Source organism: Haliotis rubra, unplaced genomic scaffold (genome assembly GCF_003918875.1).
Source record: "Haliotis rubra isolate DU_JTF1 unplaced genomic scaffold, ASM391887v1 Scf188, whole genome shotgun sequence".
Classification (NCBI taxonomy): Eukaryota; Metazoa; Mollusca; class Gastropoda; order Lepetellida; family Haliotidae; genus Haliotis; species Haliotis rubra.
This window is the reverse complement of record NW_025765869.1, coordinates 955,172-976,603: the sequence shown is the minus strand read 5'-3', so window position 1 is coordinate 976,603 and position 21,432 is coordinate 955,172. Positions and strand designations below refer to the sequence as shown.

The following is a 21,432-nucleotide window of genomic DNA, read 5'->3' as shown; positions in this document are numbered from 1 at the left end:
TAATCAATCAATGTTCAGTGATCAATATCAATTTCTATGATCTATATTGAACCCTAGTTCAAGTGTGGCTTTTCATAATGATACTGATATTGTTGACAAAGACAGTGTATGCCATTTCACTAGAATAATATGCAATAATAATGTTGAATGTTACATGAGATTCACAATTATGATAATACATTTAATGACTTCTGAGAACCCAGATATATTTTATGAATCATACTGTTCCATAAGCACAGGGCTTGATTAAATAGATGTTAACCTACTTGCACCTGGTGCAACCTAAGATAAAAACCTAGTGGCACCAGCCAAATTCCAGTTGCACTGCTTTTATTGCACTATGTAATGAAAGAGATATGCCTCTGAATTATTTAGATGTTTTATTCGGAAGTTTACCCACTCAAAATTGACCTGATGAAAGTTAGACTAATAACTAGGTTGCACTGTGTAATATTGGGTTGCACCAGTGCAAGTAACAAAGTACTAAATCGAGCCCTGAAGCATGTTCAGTATTTTCCATATGTTATGTTTATTTGTACTTTCATGTGTAACAAATGTTCTCACTAGAATTAGGGGTGAAACGGTATACTGCAGTTAGTAGAACCGTGGTATTATGTGTATGAAGTACTTAAAGAAAGATGACCATTATATACATCTGTTGCTTGTCATTATTTTCTTTCTAATATTGAAAACAATATGTATTAAAAACAGGACTAGTATGCATAAAATATACATTGTATAGATGTATAACCTTTTACTATAATACTTTTCAAAAAAAGATTTGATTATTCTTTGTTTTTATATGGGGCCCTTTTGACTAGGGGTCTGAGGCCCTATTGACTAGGGGTCTGAGGCCCTATTGACTAGGGGTCTGAGGCCCTATTGACTAGGGGTCTGAGGCCCTATTGACTAGGGGTCTGAGGCCCTATTGACTAGGGGTCTGAGGCCCTTTGACTAGGGGTCTGAGGCCCTTTTGACTTTTTGATGCGGCCCTTTTGACTAGGGATTTGTGGCCCTTTTGACTTTCTTGCGTCCCTTTTGATTTTTCTGTTTTGCGTCCCTTTTGTCATGCAGCCCTTTTGACCTGTTCCCATCTCATATAGTGAACCGAAACGGACCAAACCGAAGTCCTTGTAGTAGGTCCCTAATACGTATGTTACTGTGGTAAGAGCGTATTGTTTCACCCCTAAGTAGAAAAGGATTCTGACAGTGCTCATCAGGCAAATGGAACTGATTTAAACTGTACCATTTTAATTTTAACTATGCTATCTGAGTACTATCATATAGGGAATTTCAATCTGTGTTGGAATAACAAACTAATGACTCAGTTACTCTTAAAAAGATGTTCCAACTTTTTAAAAAGTAATCTCTGTTTATAGTTCATGTAAATCTAAAGTAACTAAAAACAAAACTTCAACTTGTACATGATTTAAAAGAAATGAACATTGATATTGTACAGAAAATGTCACGGAATCCATAAACGACTTGAAGGTCAAGGGCTCATATTGTTGATGTTAAAAGGCAGTCTGTATATCAGGCTCATGTATATAGCTTTTGTCTGGTTTTTAATTGACAGTGAATACATAAAACCTTTAGACCTTGTGGCTTCCAGTCAATTGACTTTTTAATTTACCTTCTAGTGCATTCTTTATCGGGTTTGTATTTGTGTGGCTGACATATTAGCCACTCAATCACAGAGAGGCATCTGTGTCATTGTGGGGCTTTTAGGCAAAATAAAAGAAGGGTCAATTAACACAGGGAAGGATGTGCACTGTTTTAGTGTCTGAAGAAAAGCTTTGATATCACCAAATTCTAGAATGCCGATCAAGCAATTAGCTTTAATATTTGCCCAGATTGTAGGCAATCTGCTATAGATATCGTTTATGCCACTGTTTGGGGCACTGTTAAATATGCTTGTGTCCTTTGGAATTAATGTGTGCCCAATTCAAGGACAATCTTGATCGATCATCGAACGCAGTAACTGTCTCTTATTCTAGAGAGGCAGTGTGGTAGTCTAGTGGTTAAGGCGTTCGCTCGTCACGCTGAAGACCTGGGTTCAATTCCCCACATGGGCACGTTGTGTGAAGCCCATTTCCAGTGTCCCCCGCCAAGATATTGCCGGAATATTGCTAAAAGCAGCGTAAAACCCAACTCAGTTACTCACTCTTATTCTAGATAATAATTTAGCAGTTATTATTTTTAGACTTGCTTCCTCTCCTTTTCGTTATGTTTGTAACACTGTTATTTTTGTGCATCATGCTGTTCAGAAAACGTTAATTTTCCGTTTTTAATCTTTTCTTTTTGAGGATTAATGCAATAAATTTTTGATGCCACATTAAACAGGCTTGCTCCTGTCAGCTCCCCCATCTGAATTTTTCGATCAATCTGGAAGCACTTTTTATAAGTACCGCCATGTAAGATAGAAATTATATATAACCATTAATTTACATAAGAACTACACAGATATGTCAATGTAAAGTGACCCAAAACAAAAATGTTTTTGTTTGATTGACGATGATTAAATTTGGAATTTGGGCCGTTTGCTTCCTCTTGATCTCTCTGAGCAAATTTTTATCATGCGCATGTTTTTGTTTCATACACACCTTCATACCAACTGACCACACCCTCCTGAATTTTATAATTTTCTTGGCGTTTATGTTTTAGGGAGTACAGCATTGTTGTTCAAATAATCATCTCTGAGTAACTGTGTCGTAATGATATATTTGTGTCATAAGCATGCAACTTCATGGAATTTCTAACCTTGGTAATTAACAATGTATATGCAGGGCTCCAGATAATTTTTCAACATCAGGAGTACGTACTCCTTATTTTTTGCAGTATAGTAGGACTGGAAAACCTTAAGAGTGCATTTTGAGTACTGAATGGAATTTAATGCAGTATCAGTAATCTTGTGTTTCGTTTCATATATGCACCACAACATTGCTACTCTTGTGTAAATGGGGCAATAAAATAATACGTTTTCAGATAAATACATCTTTAAATGATTCTGATACTGTACACCACTGGTATCCGCTACGTTTTCTAAATTATTTCCCACCGTATCATGCATATTTTTTAGCCGTACATACGCTGATACAGCCCTAAGCATCTGGAGCCCTGTATATGTATTTATTTTAGTTTGTCATACAGACTCTAAAGCAAATATACCCAATGCAGCCATGCAAGTCTAGAATATGTGGCAAGTCTCGATTACCATAGTCTCTGAAAAATCTCTGGGCTCTTAATTACTATATTTTATGAATATAATTCAGGAAATGTCTTTTACTGTAAAATAAGTTCATTAAAGACATTAGATGTCAGTCTAGGATGTATCTAGTCATTCGTGCAGCTCCTGACTTCCATTTTTTACAGCACGTTCTGACTTAACCATCACATATTGGAATTGAATATTTTGAAATAAAGTGAAACTTGAAGGTGTGATGCCCTTTTCAAGTGCAGGTCTAAAAGTTACAATGTTTATGCCCCCGCCATATATGGCTGGGGGCATATAGGGTTACCCTCCGTGTCCGTCCGTACCACCGTACGAAACAGGGAATGTACTCTGTCCACTTCTCCACAAAAGACGCTCTGTGGAATTCAATGAACTTATACATGGGCTTTCATGGGACTCTAATGGTGTGCATCTCATATTTAGTTTTTGTATTTTATTGGGTTTTTTTTTAAGTTTAGAGACATTTGAACTTAGTTACATCTATCCACTTCTCCACAAAAACTGCTCAACAGAATTGAATGAACTTCTACATGTCTTTCATAGGGACTCTAAAGTCCATAATTTCATAATTTTTTATGCAATTTCTTAATTTTGTCACTTTTACAGATGTTTGAACTTAGTTGAAATTGGTTTTATTCATCCTGTTCGTCCCATACAACAGGGGGTGTACTTATCCACATCTCCTCAAAAACCATTGCACAAAACTCATTTAGCTTACACATGTCTTTTATAGAGACTCTAAAGGTGTGCATCTCATATTTTGTTTTTGTATGTTATATTTTTTTTGTATGTTTAGAGACATTTGAACTTAGATAAATTTTGTTGAATTTCTCTCTGATGATAGAGAAATAGGGGATTAAGTCTATCCACTTCTCCACAAAAACTGCTCAACAGAATTGATTAAGCTTATACGTGTGTTTCATTGGGACTCGAAAGGTGTGCATCTCATAGTTGCATAGATGTTTATTGAACATGTTCATGAATTTTGTTCAATTATTGATCTTTATATGATAATAGGTTGTGTTATCTAACCCCTCAACACATTGTTTTTAGTGTTTTCAAAAACTTCAGTGGGACCCTGAATGTGTGAACTCTTCCTACAGCAGCGGGGGCCATTCGTGTCCCTGGACACAAATTTTTTCTTGTTTGGTAATGCAATTTTTGGCAATGTCAGTGACTTAGATTTTGATAACTGCAGGACTCAGCTGAAACTACAGATTTTGCCATTCCTAATGTGTATCTATTTGTTTGTGTTGATACGGTGTAGGGATTTTTATGTATTAGACAAGTAAGGTGTCGCTGTGAAGTGTAATGCAAGCAACTTGTTCTGTGACAATGAGATTGCCACAGAGGAATGGTCACTGTTTGCCATTGCAGGCTTTTACATGACACATGATTCCTGCGTATTTGACATAACAATTGTGTTAACGACTCTCAAAATACTATCATACGAGTCAAGCTTGACGCAAGTTTTGTAGGTGGCCCTCACAATTCAGTTCAATAAAATCGATTTGATAAGCAAAAAATGATATTGTTCGATGATAGTTTGACTTTTACAGAGCTGTCATATTGTTCCAGAGAACTTAGAGGAGACAGTAATCCTGGCTGTTTGAATTGAACTATGCTGTAGTTTCATTTGGTGGTGTGACATACACAGTTACATACTGAGAATGATTGACACAAAGAAATATTAAATTTTCATGACTCCCAAATATTGAAAACGACTCCCAAAAATACATATTGTGAGTCACCATGACTCCCATTTTTAAAAGTCTGTGTAAAACCCTGGATTGTCACACTGTATTGCTCTTTTCCCTGATCCGGGTAAGAATTAGCCTTCAGTAACCCATGCTTGTAAGATGCGACTAACGGGATCGGGTGGTCAGGCTCGTTGACTTGGTTGACACATGTCATCATATCCTAATTGCGTAGATCGATGCTCATGCTGTTGATCACTGGATTGTCTGGTCCAGGCTCGATTATTTACAGACTTGCACCATAGAGTTGGAATATTGCTGAGTGCAGCGTAAAACTAAACACACTCTCAGTCATTTTTCTCTGATTTTTATCAATCATTATGTTTGTCATTTGTCTTAAGTACTAGGGCTGCAACGAATACACTATGTGGTGAATATGATACGTATCATGAATATTGGGTAACGAATACGAATAATTATTCATGAATACAATATTGTAGTTAAGTGATTGATGTACAATATGGAACGCCCATGTTGATAGTTCGATTTGTCACATCAATAACCAGTGATCTCATGGCACTCAAATTTGGTATGTAATAGTTATAATCGTCAGTACCATGTGCAGTCTTGGCAAACTAACATGACTTGCACTACTGCAATGCTAGTACATGTTCCATTCTTGCATATCTCACTTTGGAAAAGGACATTAGGGTTCAAGTAAAACACGCTCCCTTAAAAAAATCGTAAATATTCGTTAATATTCGGTTCTGGTGACCACAAATAACGAATTGAATTCATGAAAGGCTACGGTTTCGATTCACCGAATATGTGAGTGAATCGTTACAGCCTTATTAAGTACAGTTTTGATGAAACTGTATACATATAAGAATTCAACATTTTGAATTAAATAGGTTGTACATAATTTGGAATATTCCCTTCCTATTTCTACTGCCCATCATTATTTATTGGTATATTTGTGTCAGACAGGTTGTAAACAAAATGTAGAACATAAATTATGGTAGCTGTAAACAGATACTATTATGGTTCTAGTTTTTATTGATGTATTATATAGCTTTGGGGCTGTCATCATGTTTACTGTAGATGTTAATTGTCAAAAATATTGTAATGAAAAACTTTAAATGTCTGTCAAATTTACCCGATACAAGTTTGTTAAATATAACCATTCATCAAACGAGTCACTGTTGTATAATCCCTTCACTTGAAATATTTCACAAAAATGTTGCTTTTCTGAATATTATGAGGCAAAAACTGCCATACTTTTATGCACACTGATAACTGTTACCTAAAATACATTGATAAAAACGTTTTTAAAACCTACATCTATTAAGTGCTTTTATAGTGCAACACAGCTAATAAAACAACTTTTTCGCATAAATTAGTTTTTTTATAAAGAGCTATTAAAGCTAGTGTCAAACGAACCTCGTAGAACATTTTCTCATGATAGCCAGATAACAACAGAAGTGGAAACTTGGCTGCTGAGTCCAGTCTTAAACCCACTTCCTCCCATCCAGCTGAGCTTCAAGCGAACAGGTGTGTTTTAATTAGCACAGATAGTCCTCATTATTGAGGCAATGACCACCCTCTTTGTTCTCAAATATCCTAAAACATGCAACATGATGTCTCACTGCCTCATCATCTGTCCCGCCCAGGGGAATGCAGGAGTCAAACGCTCCCCGAACGGATTATGTTAACTTTTTTAACAACAGGATCCCCCGTTTCAATAGCAGTTTAAATCCCCTTTAAACCCTCATCTCCAAATTTACAAAGGGTTTGCATGAAGGTACGGCAGTGTATTGAAATAATCTCAGCTTCATTTAGTTGCGGAGTCGAATCAATACCCTGGAGCCGCTCACGAGATCAGGAAACAGACTGTGAGGCTGGTATTGATTTTTAACCTCATGAACAGAAGAGTGGTGGGGTTGGGAGCCTCGAGCTCATTAATTATTGATAAACTTACCTGTACGAAGACACCTATAAAAGCGGCCTTCTTTTGGGCAGTGGGAGTGAGTCGTGCGAGTAATGGGCTGACGAGAAGGACAACAGTTCGGCCATGTGCAACCACCGGTCATTGTCGTGTTGGGATAGGCCGGTGGTGCACAGAACATGTCTATTGTTGCATGACATGTCTCTTTTTCGGACTGTAGACAACGGATAAGGACAAATCGACAATTCTTTGTTGCAATCTGGCGATAGATGGGTACAAGGTACAGTTTTTGCTTTTTCTCTTTTTTCTCATGGTGACTTATTTTGAAGTTCATGTGACCGTGTGTCGGTACCTGAAACAATGTGCTATTCATACAGGTTGATAACCTGTTTGAATTAGAGGAGGAAATAGGTGAACAGTTTCAGCTTCCTTGTGTGTCATGACTTGTCTCCAACTAAAATTATTCATGTCAGGGTCTATTTTACGTTCTAATTCATCCACAGTGAAAATATTTTAAAATTCTCAGATCTTGGCTTTCTATTCATTATGGGAGTTGGAATATTGTGCAACTTTATTTACTACAAACTGTTTGTTTGATATTTTCAAGCTAAATTCAAATGATATTAATCAGTATTCCGTAGTATCCATTAATTTACGAAACACAGCAAATTTAACATATGGCCGGCTAGGTATACATAATTGATTGAGTTGAGAATCTCGGCAGTAATGCATAATGTTGGACAATGCACAGTTGAGATTCATTTGTATTATGTGGTGACAATGTGGAAATTAATTTCTTTTCATTATCATATTATCATGTTGATGAGAATGATGAGACATTTATTTTCGAATGATGTTTGAAAAATTAAACATTTTTGAAATTAGTAGAAACAAAATATTAACATAATTTTTCATGAAAGTTGATTTTGCATTAAATACATTTTTAAAAATTATCATTAATGTTGATAATGGTTATATAACCTGTCCAAGCCATAAACAATTACCAGCTATCAGCGATTTCAATGATTTGTTTATTAGTCCAATTTCAAATTTCAAAATGTTTGTTTGTTAAGCTTTGACAGGCATTGTGATTGTTCAGTGTTTCAACTACAAACACGAACATTAGACACGGGAGAGGCGCGTGTACACGCACTGTTTGTGGACGAGTTGGGAGGGGATTGTCTCTCCCTGATTAAACCCTCAGCAAACCGACTGGCTATTAACCTCAGACGACGAACATTGTCATCAGAGCTACCAACATAATTAATGGAGCCTTTCTTTTCTGACATCTTAAAGTCTTGTGTTTATTTGTACTTCCTTTTATGGCTTTGGTCTGAAAGTTTCTGTTTTTGTGATGTTTTGTTGTCATATAATTGGGCAATTTCCATGCACTTGTTTGAGTAGACAGAACATAAAAAGTGATTTGCACTGACAAAGAACTACACTGAGGTGTATCGTCTAAATCTGAACTTAATCTGTCTATCTGAAATGTATACTGGGTTAGTTTTTTAAAGGGATTTTTGATAATCATATAAACTAATGACCGAGTTTCTGGAATGTACTTTATGCAATATATTTGTTCTTTTTCCTTTCCCTTGCATATAGACAGTCAATTATTCTTTCAATAAATGTCAATGGTGGTATTAACGAAAGGAAAATAATCTTTAAATGGCTTAAGAAATGATCTCCAAATGTTTATAAGAGTGAATTAATTTTAGGAAAGTGGAATCTCTGGTCAGTATTGAGATCCATACAGAAAAGAGGCTGGGATGGGGTGTCCTTTGCAGAAAGGTTATGTGGAAAGTGACAACTGAAAAGTGATCAGTAAATTTTGTGTGTTAATTAAAGTTTATTTGTATCTTAATTTCAGAGCTGCCTCTATCGCAGCCAGAGCAGGAGGGGCAGATTCCAAGCGACCAAAGTTTGTCATCTGGCCTGAGTGGAATGACTCAGATGTCAATGGAGAAAAGTGGGTAAGTATGCACCTTTATAGTGAGGACAATGTCTCGAGATTGATAAAATATGGTTGAGTTAAATTCAGACGCAGTGATTTGCAAGTGTATATTAAATGTTCTGTGTAAAAATTAAAATGTCTGACAATTTGTGTTATGGCTGTCATCAGGCCCCGATTTCTCGAAACAAACTTAAGTCTGAGTTTCGACTTAAGTTAGAGTTTTTACTCAAATTTGAGAAAATGCATTTCCCAGAATGAACTAAAATCGATATTAAACTCAAACATAGTAGACAATTTACTTAAGACAGATTACTTAAGTTGTTTGGGCTTTTTTTATTTTAAAAAATGCAGTTGAGTTAAAAATTCATCTGTTTCAAATTGTCAAACTCAGTTTGAAATTTGAGTAAAAACTTAAGTTTGTTTCGAGAAATCTGGGCCAGAACATACATAATTCTGACAATCCAGCAGCCCATGCTTGTTGTAAGAGGCGACTAACTAAATTGGATGGTTACACCCTCTGATGTCATTGATGCTTGTCATCAAATCATAATTGCTTCAATTGATGTTCATGATGTCAATCACTGGATTGTCTGGCCAAGGCCACTGTTATGTAGCAGGAAGATTTCTCAGTGAAGATTTTCTCTGTAAAATCACAAAAAAAATCTTAATTCTCACAGGCACTTAAGATACATTTGATATTACTTATGACACAGTCTGATATTAGGGACAGTCGGATAGCCTAGCGGTTAAAGCGTTCGCTCATCATGCCGAAGACCCGGGTTCGATTCCCAACATGGGTACAATGTGTGAAGCCCGTTTCTGGTGTCCCCCGCTATGATATTGCTAGAATATTGCTAAAAGCGGCAAAAACCCAACTCACTCACTCACAGTCTGACAATGTGCCAGGTCAGCAACTTGTATACTGTAGGAACACTGTATGTGAATTTAAACATTTGAAACAGGCCTTATTCAATGCAAGATCTGAATTGTTTGATTTGAGAATTTACAGTTTACTAATTCGATCCGTTATATATTTTGTAAGAAAAGAATTCAATTATAATAAAACTAACAGTTTAAACAGTTTGTTTCAATTGATTAAACATTGAAATTATGAAGAAAACATGATGAAATTTTGTTTGTATCATTTATCAAAATCAGGTGTTTTTCTCAAATTTTGTTCATATCATACCGTATCAGCATTCAACGATATTGATATCAGTCACATATATGTATTTTCTTTTTTTAAGTGAAAAAATATGTTGAAACTTAAATATGAATTTTCAAGAGAATTAGAATTTGGTTTTATATATTATTCTGTATGTAAGAACATTTTGTAATGCTATTTTCACACTGTTTTATGCTGTTATAATTTATAGAAATCCGTTTTTCCTTTTTGAATAAGCTCCCCAACAGTAGCCAGGTTCAGTTGTGTCAGATTTAGTGCTAAATCGTCAATCATAATCACCCAAATGACCCCTAGACATCTAAGGACTTGCACTCACCTGAATTATTTCATTTTGGTGAGATAATATCCATAAATGTGTTTCCATGGAAACCATCAAAACAGTGAAACAGGTTGATTAATTCAGTCATCCATTCTCAGATCTTAGCCTATCATTATTATTGACACATTGCCTGTGCAAATAGATAGGCACACACCACAGCGTTTGTCTATCTGCAGGAGCTATATGGTGCCTTATGTTTCATACTGGAATTGTTGATCTCGGGGTTATAGATGTTGAAATCAACATCGGAGATCAAGGTCATTTGAAGGAGATTTAGTTCCTGGGGTCAGATTAATATACACAGGTGTGAAATGTCGGTGATATGAAGGCGATACATGCTGATTGTGTTGATCTTCTATTGCTAGGGCTGCAATGAATCCAATATATGGTGAATATGATATATTTTATGAATATTGAGAAATGAATCGAATAACACGTCACCACCAGACGTTTTAGTCATCATTTTCAGTGAAACAGTAACAGGAGTTAACTGACATATTTTGACCATGTTGAAAGTGTTAATTTATCAAAACAATTAGTAGTGACCACATGAAAGTAAAGTTAGATGTATAAGAGCTTTGACTATTATGCTCGCTGGCTTGGATATATTCCATTTTGCATATCTCCCACAACTCAAGTTCAAAATTCATGAATGTTAGATTCTTGTGATCATAAATCACAAATTGAATTCATGATAGTTTGAGGTTCGATTCACCGAATATAGGAGTAAAATCTAACAGCCCTATATATTGGGTAGTATGTCTTCACTTTCCTTCATATAGACATGGGGGCAGTGGGGTAGCCTTGTGGTTAAAGCGTTCGCTCGTCACGCCGAAGACCCGGGTTTGATTCCCCACATGGGTACAGTGTGTGAAACCCATTTCTGCTGTCCCCCGAAGTGATATTGCTGGAATATTGCTAAAAGGCGTAAAACTAAACTCACTCACACTCACTCATACAGACATGGATGTCTAATCTAAATATGTCATCACATATCCCAATACAGACGTATCAATTCAATATCAATCTACAGATTTATCATCATGCTTTTAAGTAAATACATTCATGTTAACATTTTCAAACAATGATAAATGGAGAAGCTAAAAGATAGACATTAACATTTAACAGTAAAAATAGCTCACATTAGTGGAATCTCTTAATATTAGAAATACATAATGTTCTATTGTATTTTTACCTGATAATCATCACTATAAGAAATTACAGTGGGCCATGGGGCCTTTACTTATAGATTCCCTATTGATATTTGAATCTTGCCTGAATCTACTGTCCAATATATAATTGAGTCATGACAAGGGCCTCTTGCAGCCTTCCATTTCAAATTTCAAACACTGATCTCGTAGTATCCTCTGATTGTATCGACTGTGAATTTGAAACAAAGGATTTTTGGATTTATTAAGAAACTTCAGTATTAAAATTTTGAATACACTATTTTTCATTTTTCATCTTTAACACATCTCTGACATAAAGGGGTTGAAATTTTAAACAGTATATTCCTGTCTTCAGAATGTATAACTCTGGTTGATTGTTTTATCATGTCATATTTCAATAAGTGGTTAAAATTTCAGAAAATGGATATTTTGCCAGCATAGCAAATTAACCATTATTGTAATCATAATATATCATCATATACATGCGGATGTGGCAATTAATGTTGTGACATCTGTTGTATAATCATGATAATATACTATTACACAAGCCTATACAAATATTTAATGATGCTGTTACTAGTATTAGTAAAGCTTAGCTTGTTTCATGTATTTTTTCTAAAGCATTGCTTTTTTCTTTACAAACTAAAACTTTGCTAGACATTAAATGATGGATTGCTGCCAGCAATTGAACAAATAGAAGAAGAGGAGGTACCGGTAATTGAAATTTGGTTTCAAGCAAGAATAGCTCAGTGCAGTTTGTTTAGTCATAGATTGTGAATTCGAAGCATGGAAGGGAAACATTTGCATGATTAGAATCAAGCTTCATACACCATGTTGCACCACCATACCTTCTCACAAACACAGGGGCGGTTGGGTAACCTAGTGGTTAAAGCGTTGGCTCATCACACCGAAGACCCGGGTTCGATTCCCCACATGGGTACAATGTGTGAAGCCCATTTCTGGTGTCCCCTGCCGTGATATTGCTGAGATATTGCTAAAAGCGGTGTAAAACCATACTCGCTCTTTCACTCTCACAAACACAGTTGGGGTGACATTATGTTGTTGTTTTTACAGCTGACGAATAATTTATCCTTTTATGTTGTCAAGTTAAAACTTCACTCTACCACATGTCCCAAATGATTTATGACATGTTGACATTTCATTTCTACACACTTTATCAAAAGATATTGATTTGCATAAGGTGGAATAATTAGTAACAAGGCTTCGCACACGCTACCATTATAATTGTTGTGCGATCCTTATAGTAATTTGTTATTGAGCAGATCCTCATTCAACGCTATGCAAAGTGACGAGGACTAATGGGCTTGTTTTCTGCCCTCAAACCCTTTAAGCAGATTCCCGTCTCATATTGACCAGTCCAGGTATTGACCACTGGTTATTACTAAAGTGCCAGGTAAAACTACAGCTCATCTTTTGGGTTTCCTTGACAACGTGAACCTCCAGTACGGAGCAATAAATTACCTATTGTCTAACCAATCACTAAGTCATTTTGACCAAGGTTAATCGAGCCCAGGGTAAATGTATAGTACAGTGATGAGCGGAAATTGACGACCCAGAATAGATGCTGCAGTATTCTTATAGTTCCTGTCTTAACTGCATGTAAACTGATCGATGAGCTGTATTTTGGGATGAATATTTTTAGTTTCATTGCAGAGATGGTTAATAATCAATATCTAAAAATATGTAATGGGTTATTAGGAAGGCATATACTTTGGAATGAGCAAGAATGTTCATTTCCCCATCTTCGCTTATGCAACTGATAAATTATCATGTTAAAAAATGTATATGATCCAATTAATTTCTTAGAATTTTTAGATAGGATCCATTTAATCCTTTTATCATAGATCTGAATCTATTATCATTATTATTGAAAAAAATGTTTTCTGGTGGTCTGTAGAACTGGAATATGAAAGTGAATGCAAAAATTGTGGAAAAAATTATGTAAGATAAAATGCTTTGTCATCATGATTAGCCTTAGAAAAAATGTATCTGTTAAAGTAATCTCTCTCTGAACAGATATGTTCTTGGCCCATTAGGATGTCATTTGGTTAAAGATAAACCTGATATGTCTTTATAGCCATTAAAATATCATATTATTTGTAATTCTAGAAGTTAAAAGCATTTTTCAATTTCCCAAGTAATTTTCAGTTTATTTTATGTCAAGAATACATTATTATTTATCTTTGAGTTTTATTTCCTTGTTAATACGAGTCCAGTTTAAATAGGCTTAGTAAGTACCTAATTTCCTGACAGTGAAAGAAGAAGCCAGGTAAATCTCATATATTATCCTCTTGATGTAATGAAAATACCTTGTAAGTCACAAACCCATGGCCAAGCACAGGGTTTCCCGTTTCCTGACATTGTTTGGATTGATTGCTTTGGTTACCTAATGGCAATTTTTGGTCATTAATAGTTCTGCAACAAATCCATTACAGGTAATATGATACATATACTGAGAGAAACAAATAAAGGATCACAGGAAAAGTCAAGAGTTCCTATAATGTTTTCCAGTTTTCATCACCAGCTTTGAATAGCGCTGTGGTGATGAAAACTGGAAAATAATAAAGGAACACTTGAATTTTCCTGTGATCCTTATTTGTTTCTCTCAGTATATAACAAATATTTTGTAGCGAATATGAATTTTGGGTAATGAATACAAGAACAAGTCAACAGTTGATGTGTTATTCTTTATGTTCAGTGAAACAGTAAACAAAATAAACCTTTTGATATGTTTTGACCATGTTGACAGGGGTGGAAATAACTTTAAAATTGCTAGTGTACTCCGGTACAGTGGCACATGTAAAATCACTTGCCCTGATAATTTTTCCACTATACCGTCTGTTTTCTTGTTGATTTTTTAAATAAACAACATAATTAATATTGGAAAGTCAACTGGACACCGGTACAGTGTGATATACAAATTTGCTTGCCCAACAGAAAAACACTGGACTCGGGCGTCGGGCAATGGGTTATTTCCACCCCTGGTTGACAGTTATGTTTGTCATGACAATGACCAGTGACCCGTGACATGACAGTCAAATTAAATATGCTCATGGAAACGAATAAGGGAACACCTGAAAGTACATGTGTTCCTTTATTCTTCCAGAATTTCACCCACAGTGCAATACAAACCTTGTGAAGAAACCTGGATAAGAAGAAAGGAACACTTGTACTTTCAGGTGTTCCCTTATTCGTTTCCATAAGAGTGTTGACTATTATCCTGCTTGGCTTAGAAATATTCTATTTTGAATCTCACTTTGATATAACAACCAAATTCAAGTGAAAACAGTCCTTATTCATTAACATTAGATTCCAGTGATCACAAGAAAGGAGGGGTGGTCACCTGGGGTAGCCTTGTGGTTAAAGTGTTTGCTCGTCACGCTGAAGACCCAGGTTTGATTACCCACATGGGTACAATGTGTGAAGCCCATTTCTGGTGTCCCCCGCTGTTATATTGCTCAAATATTGCTAAAAGCGGCGTAAAACCAACCACCTCATTCACTCACTCACAAGAAAAGGAAGTTTTAGGTTCAATTCACCGAATAAATGTGTGAAATCGTTACAGTCCTATATTTTGGGTTAATTTGTCTTCACTTTCATTCATATGGCCAGATTTAGATCTCAGCTTTCAGGATGTCATCACATTTCCCATATTAAAAAATTCAAGAATGTTTGATTCTAATGGTGAATAATAAATTATGAATTAAATAATGAATTAAAGTCATGATACAGTTTGAACACACAAGTGAATCATCAGGTAACAGCCCTAGTAATTAAATGGTCATCTGTTAAAGTAATATGCAATTAACGATCATTACTGCGAACAATCTCTTTATGTTGCCTCCTGTGACATGTGAAGGCTTCTTGCGGAGACCTTCCAGTGGAAGGGGATTTTGTCTCAGGCTTGACTAGAAAGCTTTTGTTGCGGACCTCATTACAGTTATGACTGCAGTGTTTCTTCATGTCTGTTTAGACATTTTTATTCTATTATTATTTTATTCATGCTATGAGTCAGGACAAGCATAACATAATATTTTAACTAAAAAAAATATGTTTGTGAATTGCAATCTGGTGAGTTACATGATGTATTTTATAGTGACAAACAGGGGGCTAGCCTGGTTAAAGCATTGGCTCATCACATCAACGGCCCAGGTTCAATTGCCCACATGGGTACAATGTGTGAAGCCCATTTGTGATGTCCCCAGCCATGATATTACTGGAACATTGCTAAACGTGGCGAAAAACCATACTCACTCACTCACTATTGACAAATGGTAAACAAATTTGATTGTAATTTGACAGGAAGCTTGGGTACCGGGCCAGGTGGGTCCTGGCAGCATGATCTGGGTGACTTCTTTGACAAGCATTTAGAAGTTGGGGCGCTCTAATAAGAAAGGATAACAATATTTGGATGAACAACTTCCTCATTACACTTGACAACTTCATCACTTGCTTGATAACAGTGATAGAAACTACACTGAAACATCACTCTCACTTAGTAAACAAGTTGTTCATCCATATATTGTTTATATATCCTTCCTTGTAGGGATGTCACAATACATAAGTTTCATGAATCGATACGTATCACAACACCCATTTCACGATTCGATCACGATACCTATTTTCGCGTAATTTAGTTACATTTTGAACATTAATATTTCATATTTTATAATTGTCTATGAAAAGATTCTCAGAGATTAAAAAGTTCAAATTTCCCATCTTTATGCATGAAAAATAATCATTTATAACTCTCATAATATCAAAAAACATAATACAATTGCAAAATGTAAACGATACATAAACATATTTAAAACGATACTTTCAAAACTAAATATCGATACAGTTTTGAATGTATCGGTAATTGTATCGTCTTAGAAAAAGTATCGATGTATCGTGGCATCCCTACTTCCTCAGCAGCTGGGTACCAAGTTCCCCATCCCAGCCTTGTCAGACTTTATTCAAAAGTCATGAAGATGTGCATCATGGGTTTGCATCAGCACCTCATAATGATGGACAGTATTAGCAGCGCAATAGCTGATTTTCATATATCAACCAGTTTATATATCAACCGATTATGTCTTCTTGTATATCGTGTATTCGAAGCATAACATACCGTTCCCTTTGTTTAAACACTTGGTCTGTTTTAGTAGGAAGTATGTACCATTCGTAACTACTCACCTCTTTCCGTGACCTACAAGAAGACTCGTACCCCTATCGTACGCCATTATTTCCAAGAATCGTGGCAAACCAATCAAATCACACGTAGTAAAACACTTTTCGAAACATGAAAATGGCGGCACCGTTCAACTTTGAAACTTCGCTAATCTATGCTAAGCACACTTTAAACATAAACTTTGAGCTAAAGGATCAGAAACTTTGAAAACTGAAACATATTTACCAAGGGAATCACTGTTTTGCTGTTTTACCCACGGGATATAGGATATTATAGGAGCCATGTTTGGAAATTCAGAGTTATCTTTCCTTTGTAATAGTAGTAGACTATTTTCATCTCCATGCCCGTTTGCGCTTAGACAGGGCTCAGTCATAAACATGGCCACGAGAGAGTTACGAGATGCCATCCAGCTTGCCGGAATGACACGAGTAGTTACGAATGAAGTATGTTCATGTAGTGGAAGGAAAACAGACACACATTGGTGTAATGGTTGCTGATTAGGTAGTACTTTGGTTGATATTCAATTTTAAAAATTGCGTCCCAGGTTATGATTCAATGTACAGTAATTTAGTCTGCACTTGGTGACAACTTGAATGTCTTTATCAAGTTTTTATCGGTTGTGATGAGATAGATTCAGCAATAGTTATTAGGATAAGTATAGAATCTGTTGTTCAATCATTATGTTGTTTTTGTGTATTTTGACTCTATTTTTTTAGGTATCTACTTTAAAATGACTACCAGAATTGTTAAAGGAAAAAAATCGAAAGACTTCATGTGTGTTTGGGCCTCTGATGTCATCTCTGTACACATTGTGATGATCAAACCTAATAAAGGATGTGTTTCCCTGGCAACAACAAAGCTTTTCATTTCCCTTAACATAGGATTTGGAGATCCGATTTTTTCTAATCTTTTCATGAAGAACATATACCTGCAGACTGTTTTAACAAGTTCCTGGAAGATTGTCAGGCCAAACACAAGAATAGATGACTTGCCGCTGACAATGAGTGTTAAGTCTTTACAAAATTCAATAGTCTCAAAAGCAGATGAGTTCTTTGAATTTAGATGGATAAATAAATAGACAAAAAAAACACCCTTTGTAACATTTTTTATTGAAAAAGAAAATAGCCTCCTTCCTTTATAGGTTTGAAAAAGGATGTAACTGAAAAACATTACAGATAATTTGTATACACCAGGAAATTGTTTTGTCTAAACACTGAACCAGAGCTTGGTAGCTCTCGCTGATCAGCTGACGTTGACACACAATCTCCAGGATTTATTTATTACTAAATAAGCTTGATTAATGTTACACAGCAGGATGTTGAAGTTTCATTTCACAAAATAGCTGTGTACCTCAGTCATGCACCACGGACTAAGAACCATACGAACTGGTAATTTAAGTCAAGCTGTAATATTTATTTGGTGAATGCATTTTCCTTGTTTTTCCTCAAAGCAACCAGTAAAAAAACTTTTAAAGATAGTATTATAACTATGTGAATGTCTTGATGATGTACCCGTGAAGATCCGGGTTAGAATATTGATCTTCAGTAATCCATGCTTGTCGTAAGAGGCGACTAACGGGATCGGATGGTCAGGCTCGCTGACTTGGTTGACACATGTCATCGGTTCCCAATTGCGTAGATCGATGCTCATGCTGTTGATCACTGTCTGGTCCAGCCTCGATTATGTACAGACCGCCACCATATAGCTGGAATATTGCTGAGTGTGGCGTACAACTAAACTCACTCACTCTTGATCATGTTAGCTGCCAATGAAAACTTCCATTTACTTGTACTTGTTTTCTTGATATGCTGAGGTAAAGACATGGTGTACATCCAGTGGTCACACTGTACTGGTTCAGTGCCAATATTAATTATGTTACATACATTTGTTCCATTGTTTGATGTGCCACCTGACAATTTTAAAGTTCCAAAGCTTTGTATTGCCTGATTTTTGTGAAAAATATTTGTACAATTCACAGACAAGTTGATGCTTTGACTGAGAGCCATATAACAGTGTCTTAAGTGACAAGTCTGAACCACAGGTCTGAACCATGATTCTGTTCATTCTAATATATTCAGCATAAAGTCCATATGTTAACACATGCTGAGAGCCCCGTTCAGGCTAGCAACCTCAAAAGTTTAGAGGGACGGTGGGGTAGCCTAGTGCTTAGAGTGTTCGCTTGTGGCACCGAAGACCCAGGTTCAATTCCCTACATGGGTACAATGTGTGAAACCCATTTCTGGTGTCCCCAGATATTTCTGGAATATTGCTAAAAGTGGCTTAAAACATATAAGATTGATAATTGGAAATATTAATAATATATCAATTTTAATATACGAAAATTGTGTCATTGATATCATATTTCATAAAATATTTTAATGAAGTATAGTTTCAATATAAAGCACACTATACACAGGTCTTTATTGAAGAGTGGCTTTGAAATTATGTTCAGGCATTCTTCGTTAGTACTCCATGCATAAATCTGTCTCCACTCACCTGTTATCTGAAATATAGTGATTTCTTTCAGACTTGTTTTGCTGTTTATTATCAAAGTTAATTTTCTGATATTTATTGATAATCGCTCAATATTTAGTTAATGATTACCAATTTCTGTAGTCTATAATATTTTCACTGAGTTAATTGTGCAATATGTGTTGATGGGTTTCATGCGTATATTTCGACAACAGTAAAGATGATATTGAATATCCTTTTTTTCATCAGTAATTTGTATTTTACCTTGGATTATTCAAATTATGAAATGCACCCAGTCTTACATCTCAAACTGCTAAACTATAGCTGCCCATATGCAAAATGAGAACCATCCGGTTTTACCATTCTTGAAGAACTTGATCCAGAATCTGAAGCAATTGCAACCCATGATGAATTCGAAATATTTTCTTAGTAGAATCAGTTTATCCTAAATATTTATTTCACTCTTAAATTCCTGAGATCGGCAAGATGTTTGGAGTATAACTGTTTGTAATGAAAACAAGACGATACAGATCACGTTCCCTGCAATCGTTATGTCACGCTGTTCCAGCGGTACACAGGTACATTGATTGGATACCAGGTATATTTATGTCATGTCAACTACGCCACATTCGTTCCTGAACAAATGCTGATTTCCCATACCATCAGTCTGACAGATGCTATTTCAGTTCGATAAAAACTGTTTCCGTGACTTGAATTTCTTCTTAAGCTATATATATATCATTATTACATGATCGATTCATTTGTGTGATATTCATGTGTGTTTTTTTGGATTGTATTCTAATTCTACGAGCATGATGCTGTTAGCTTGTTAACGAGATACTTGTGTAAGTAGACAAACTTGTAGACACAGTAAAAACGTCTTTTCATTACACATAAAATGCAGGTTTGATTTTCAACGTAGCTATGAAACTGAAGCATGTTTCATTGATGGCTGCCACTGCAAGAATAGTGGCAATACTCACTCACCTTGGTGTGTTAGAGGAATGCATTGAAAGCATGTGCACATGTATTATGTAAAAGCAATTAAATGATCTTCTACTCTATTTTGCCATTTTCATCATGTTTGTTTTGAGAGCAAATTGAAAATAATTTGAAATAACTGATAATTTCATTGTATGTTCACAAGTGAATTACAGATAGCCATTGAAACTTAAATTAAAATTAGATACTATTGTAAGAATGTTTCAGATTTACATACTTATCATACATTAAAGAAATTTAAACTCTTTGTCCAGATATTTTTCTGGAACAGTATTATAATTTGGCACACACTGAAGTTATGGTAACACTCTAAAGCAGAAACATGTAGATTTCAGCAGGTACAACGTCTATTGCGTGCTGCAGTGTGTTATGACAGGGACTGTCTTCAACAATGTTATGTTAGTATCAGCGAGTACAATGTTTCTTTCATTTGTTATGACAGGAGGCTGCACGGAAAGATGACAAGAAAGGGAAATCTCCTACAGCGGTGAGTGTTGTACAGTTGCAGTAGATTAAGTCATGACATCGCTTCGCGATCATTATGTGGTGCCATGTGGACATGCCAGGTGTACTATCCAGGGTATTTCAGAATTGTTTAGGTTAATATTCTTTATGCTAACAGTCCATTGCTAAGAATGCTTGAATCTGATTGGTCCAAATAAGATAACTCAGGTATATAATTAAATGAGACAAATTTACGTGCCGATTGATCGATTACATTTTGGTGCAAAGTCAGTAGCTGCCAAAAAGGACATTAGTCATTTGCAATCAAACAGCATATAAAATCTTATAAAATCTATTTCAGAACATCCACAATTATGTAAAAAACGCTAGCCATGTAATGACCATGCAGTCATCAGACATAGATATTTGGAGTTTCTCATGTTCTAGTTATAAAATGTTGACTTTCCTTATGCTAAAATAGTGATAATCCGAACCAACTTCAGTGTTGTTCTGTGGGATTAATCGAGCAATGAGTTTCGGCCAGTACTCACCACTAATGGTGAATATAACATATGAAACATGAGAGAGTGAAGAAAGGATTGGTCACAACTTATCAGAACTATAACAGGATGCTACTGAGGGACTGGTCATTTGTAATAGTAGGGTTGTATTGTTTGGGTGTGGGGTGGGGGACACAAAAAGATGATACTTACTTAAAATGGGGGTGGGTCACAGATGTTTGTATAATACAACCCTGAGCCCAATGTCGTCTTAGTTTAATAGACAGATAGGTATTGGTTTATTCACTTGCCAGAATT

At 35.7% G+C, this 21,432-nt stretch overlaps 1 protein-coding gene across 1 annotated transcript in view; it reads left to right on the top strand.

The window, feature by feature from the left end:
• LOC124274141 (androglobin-like) overlaps positions 1–21,432 on the top strand; it is a 126,858-nt gene that overhangs the window by 49,252 nt on the left and 56,174 nt on the right. The window contains 2 exon segments of the mRNA XM_046709466.1: positions 8,745–8,847; positions 20,613–20,657. Of these exon segments, the coding sequence (XP_046565422.1) occupies positions 8,745–8,847; positions 20,613–20,657 (148 nt within the window).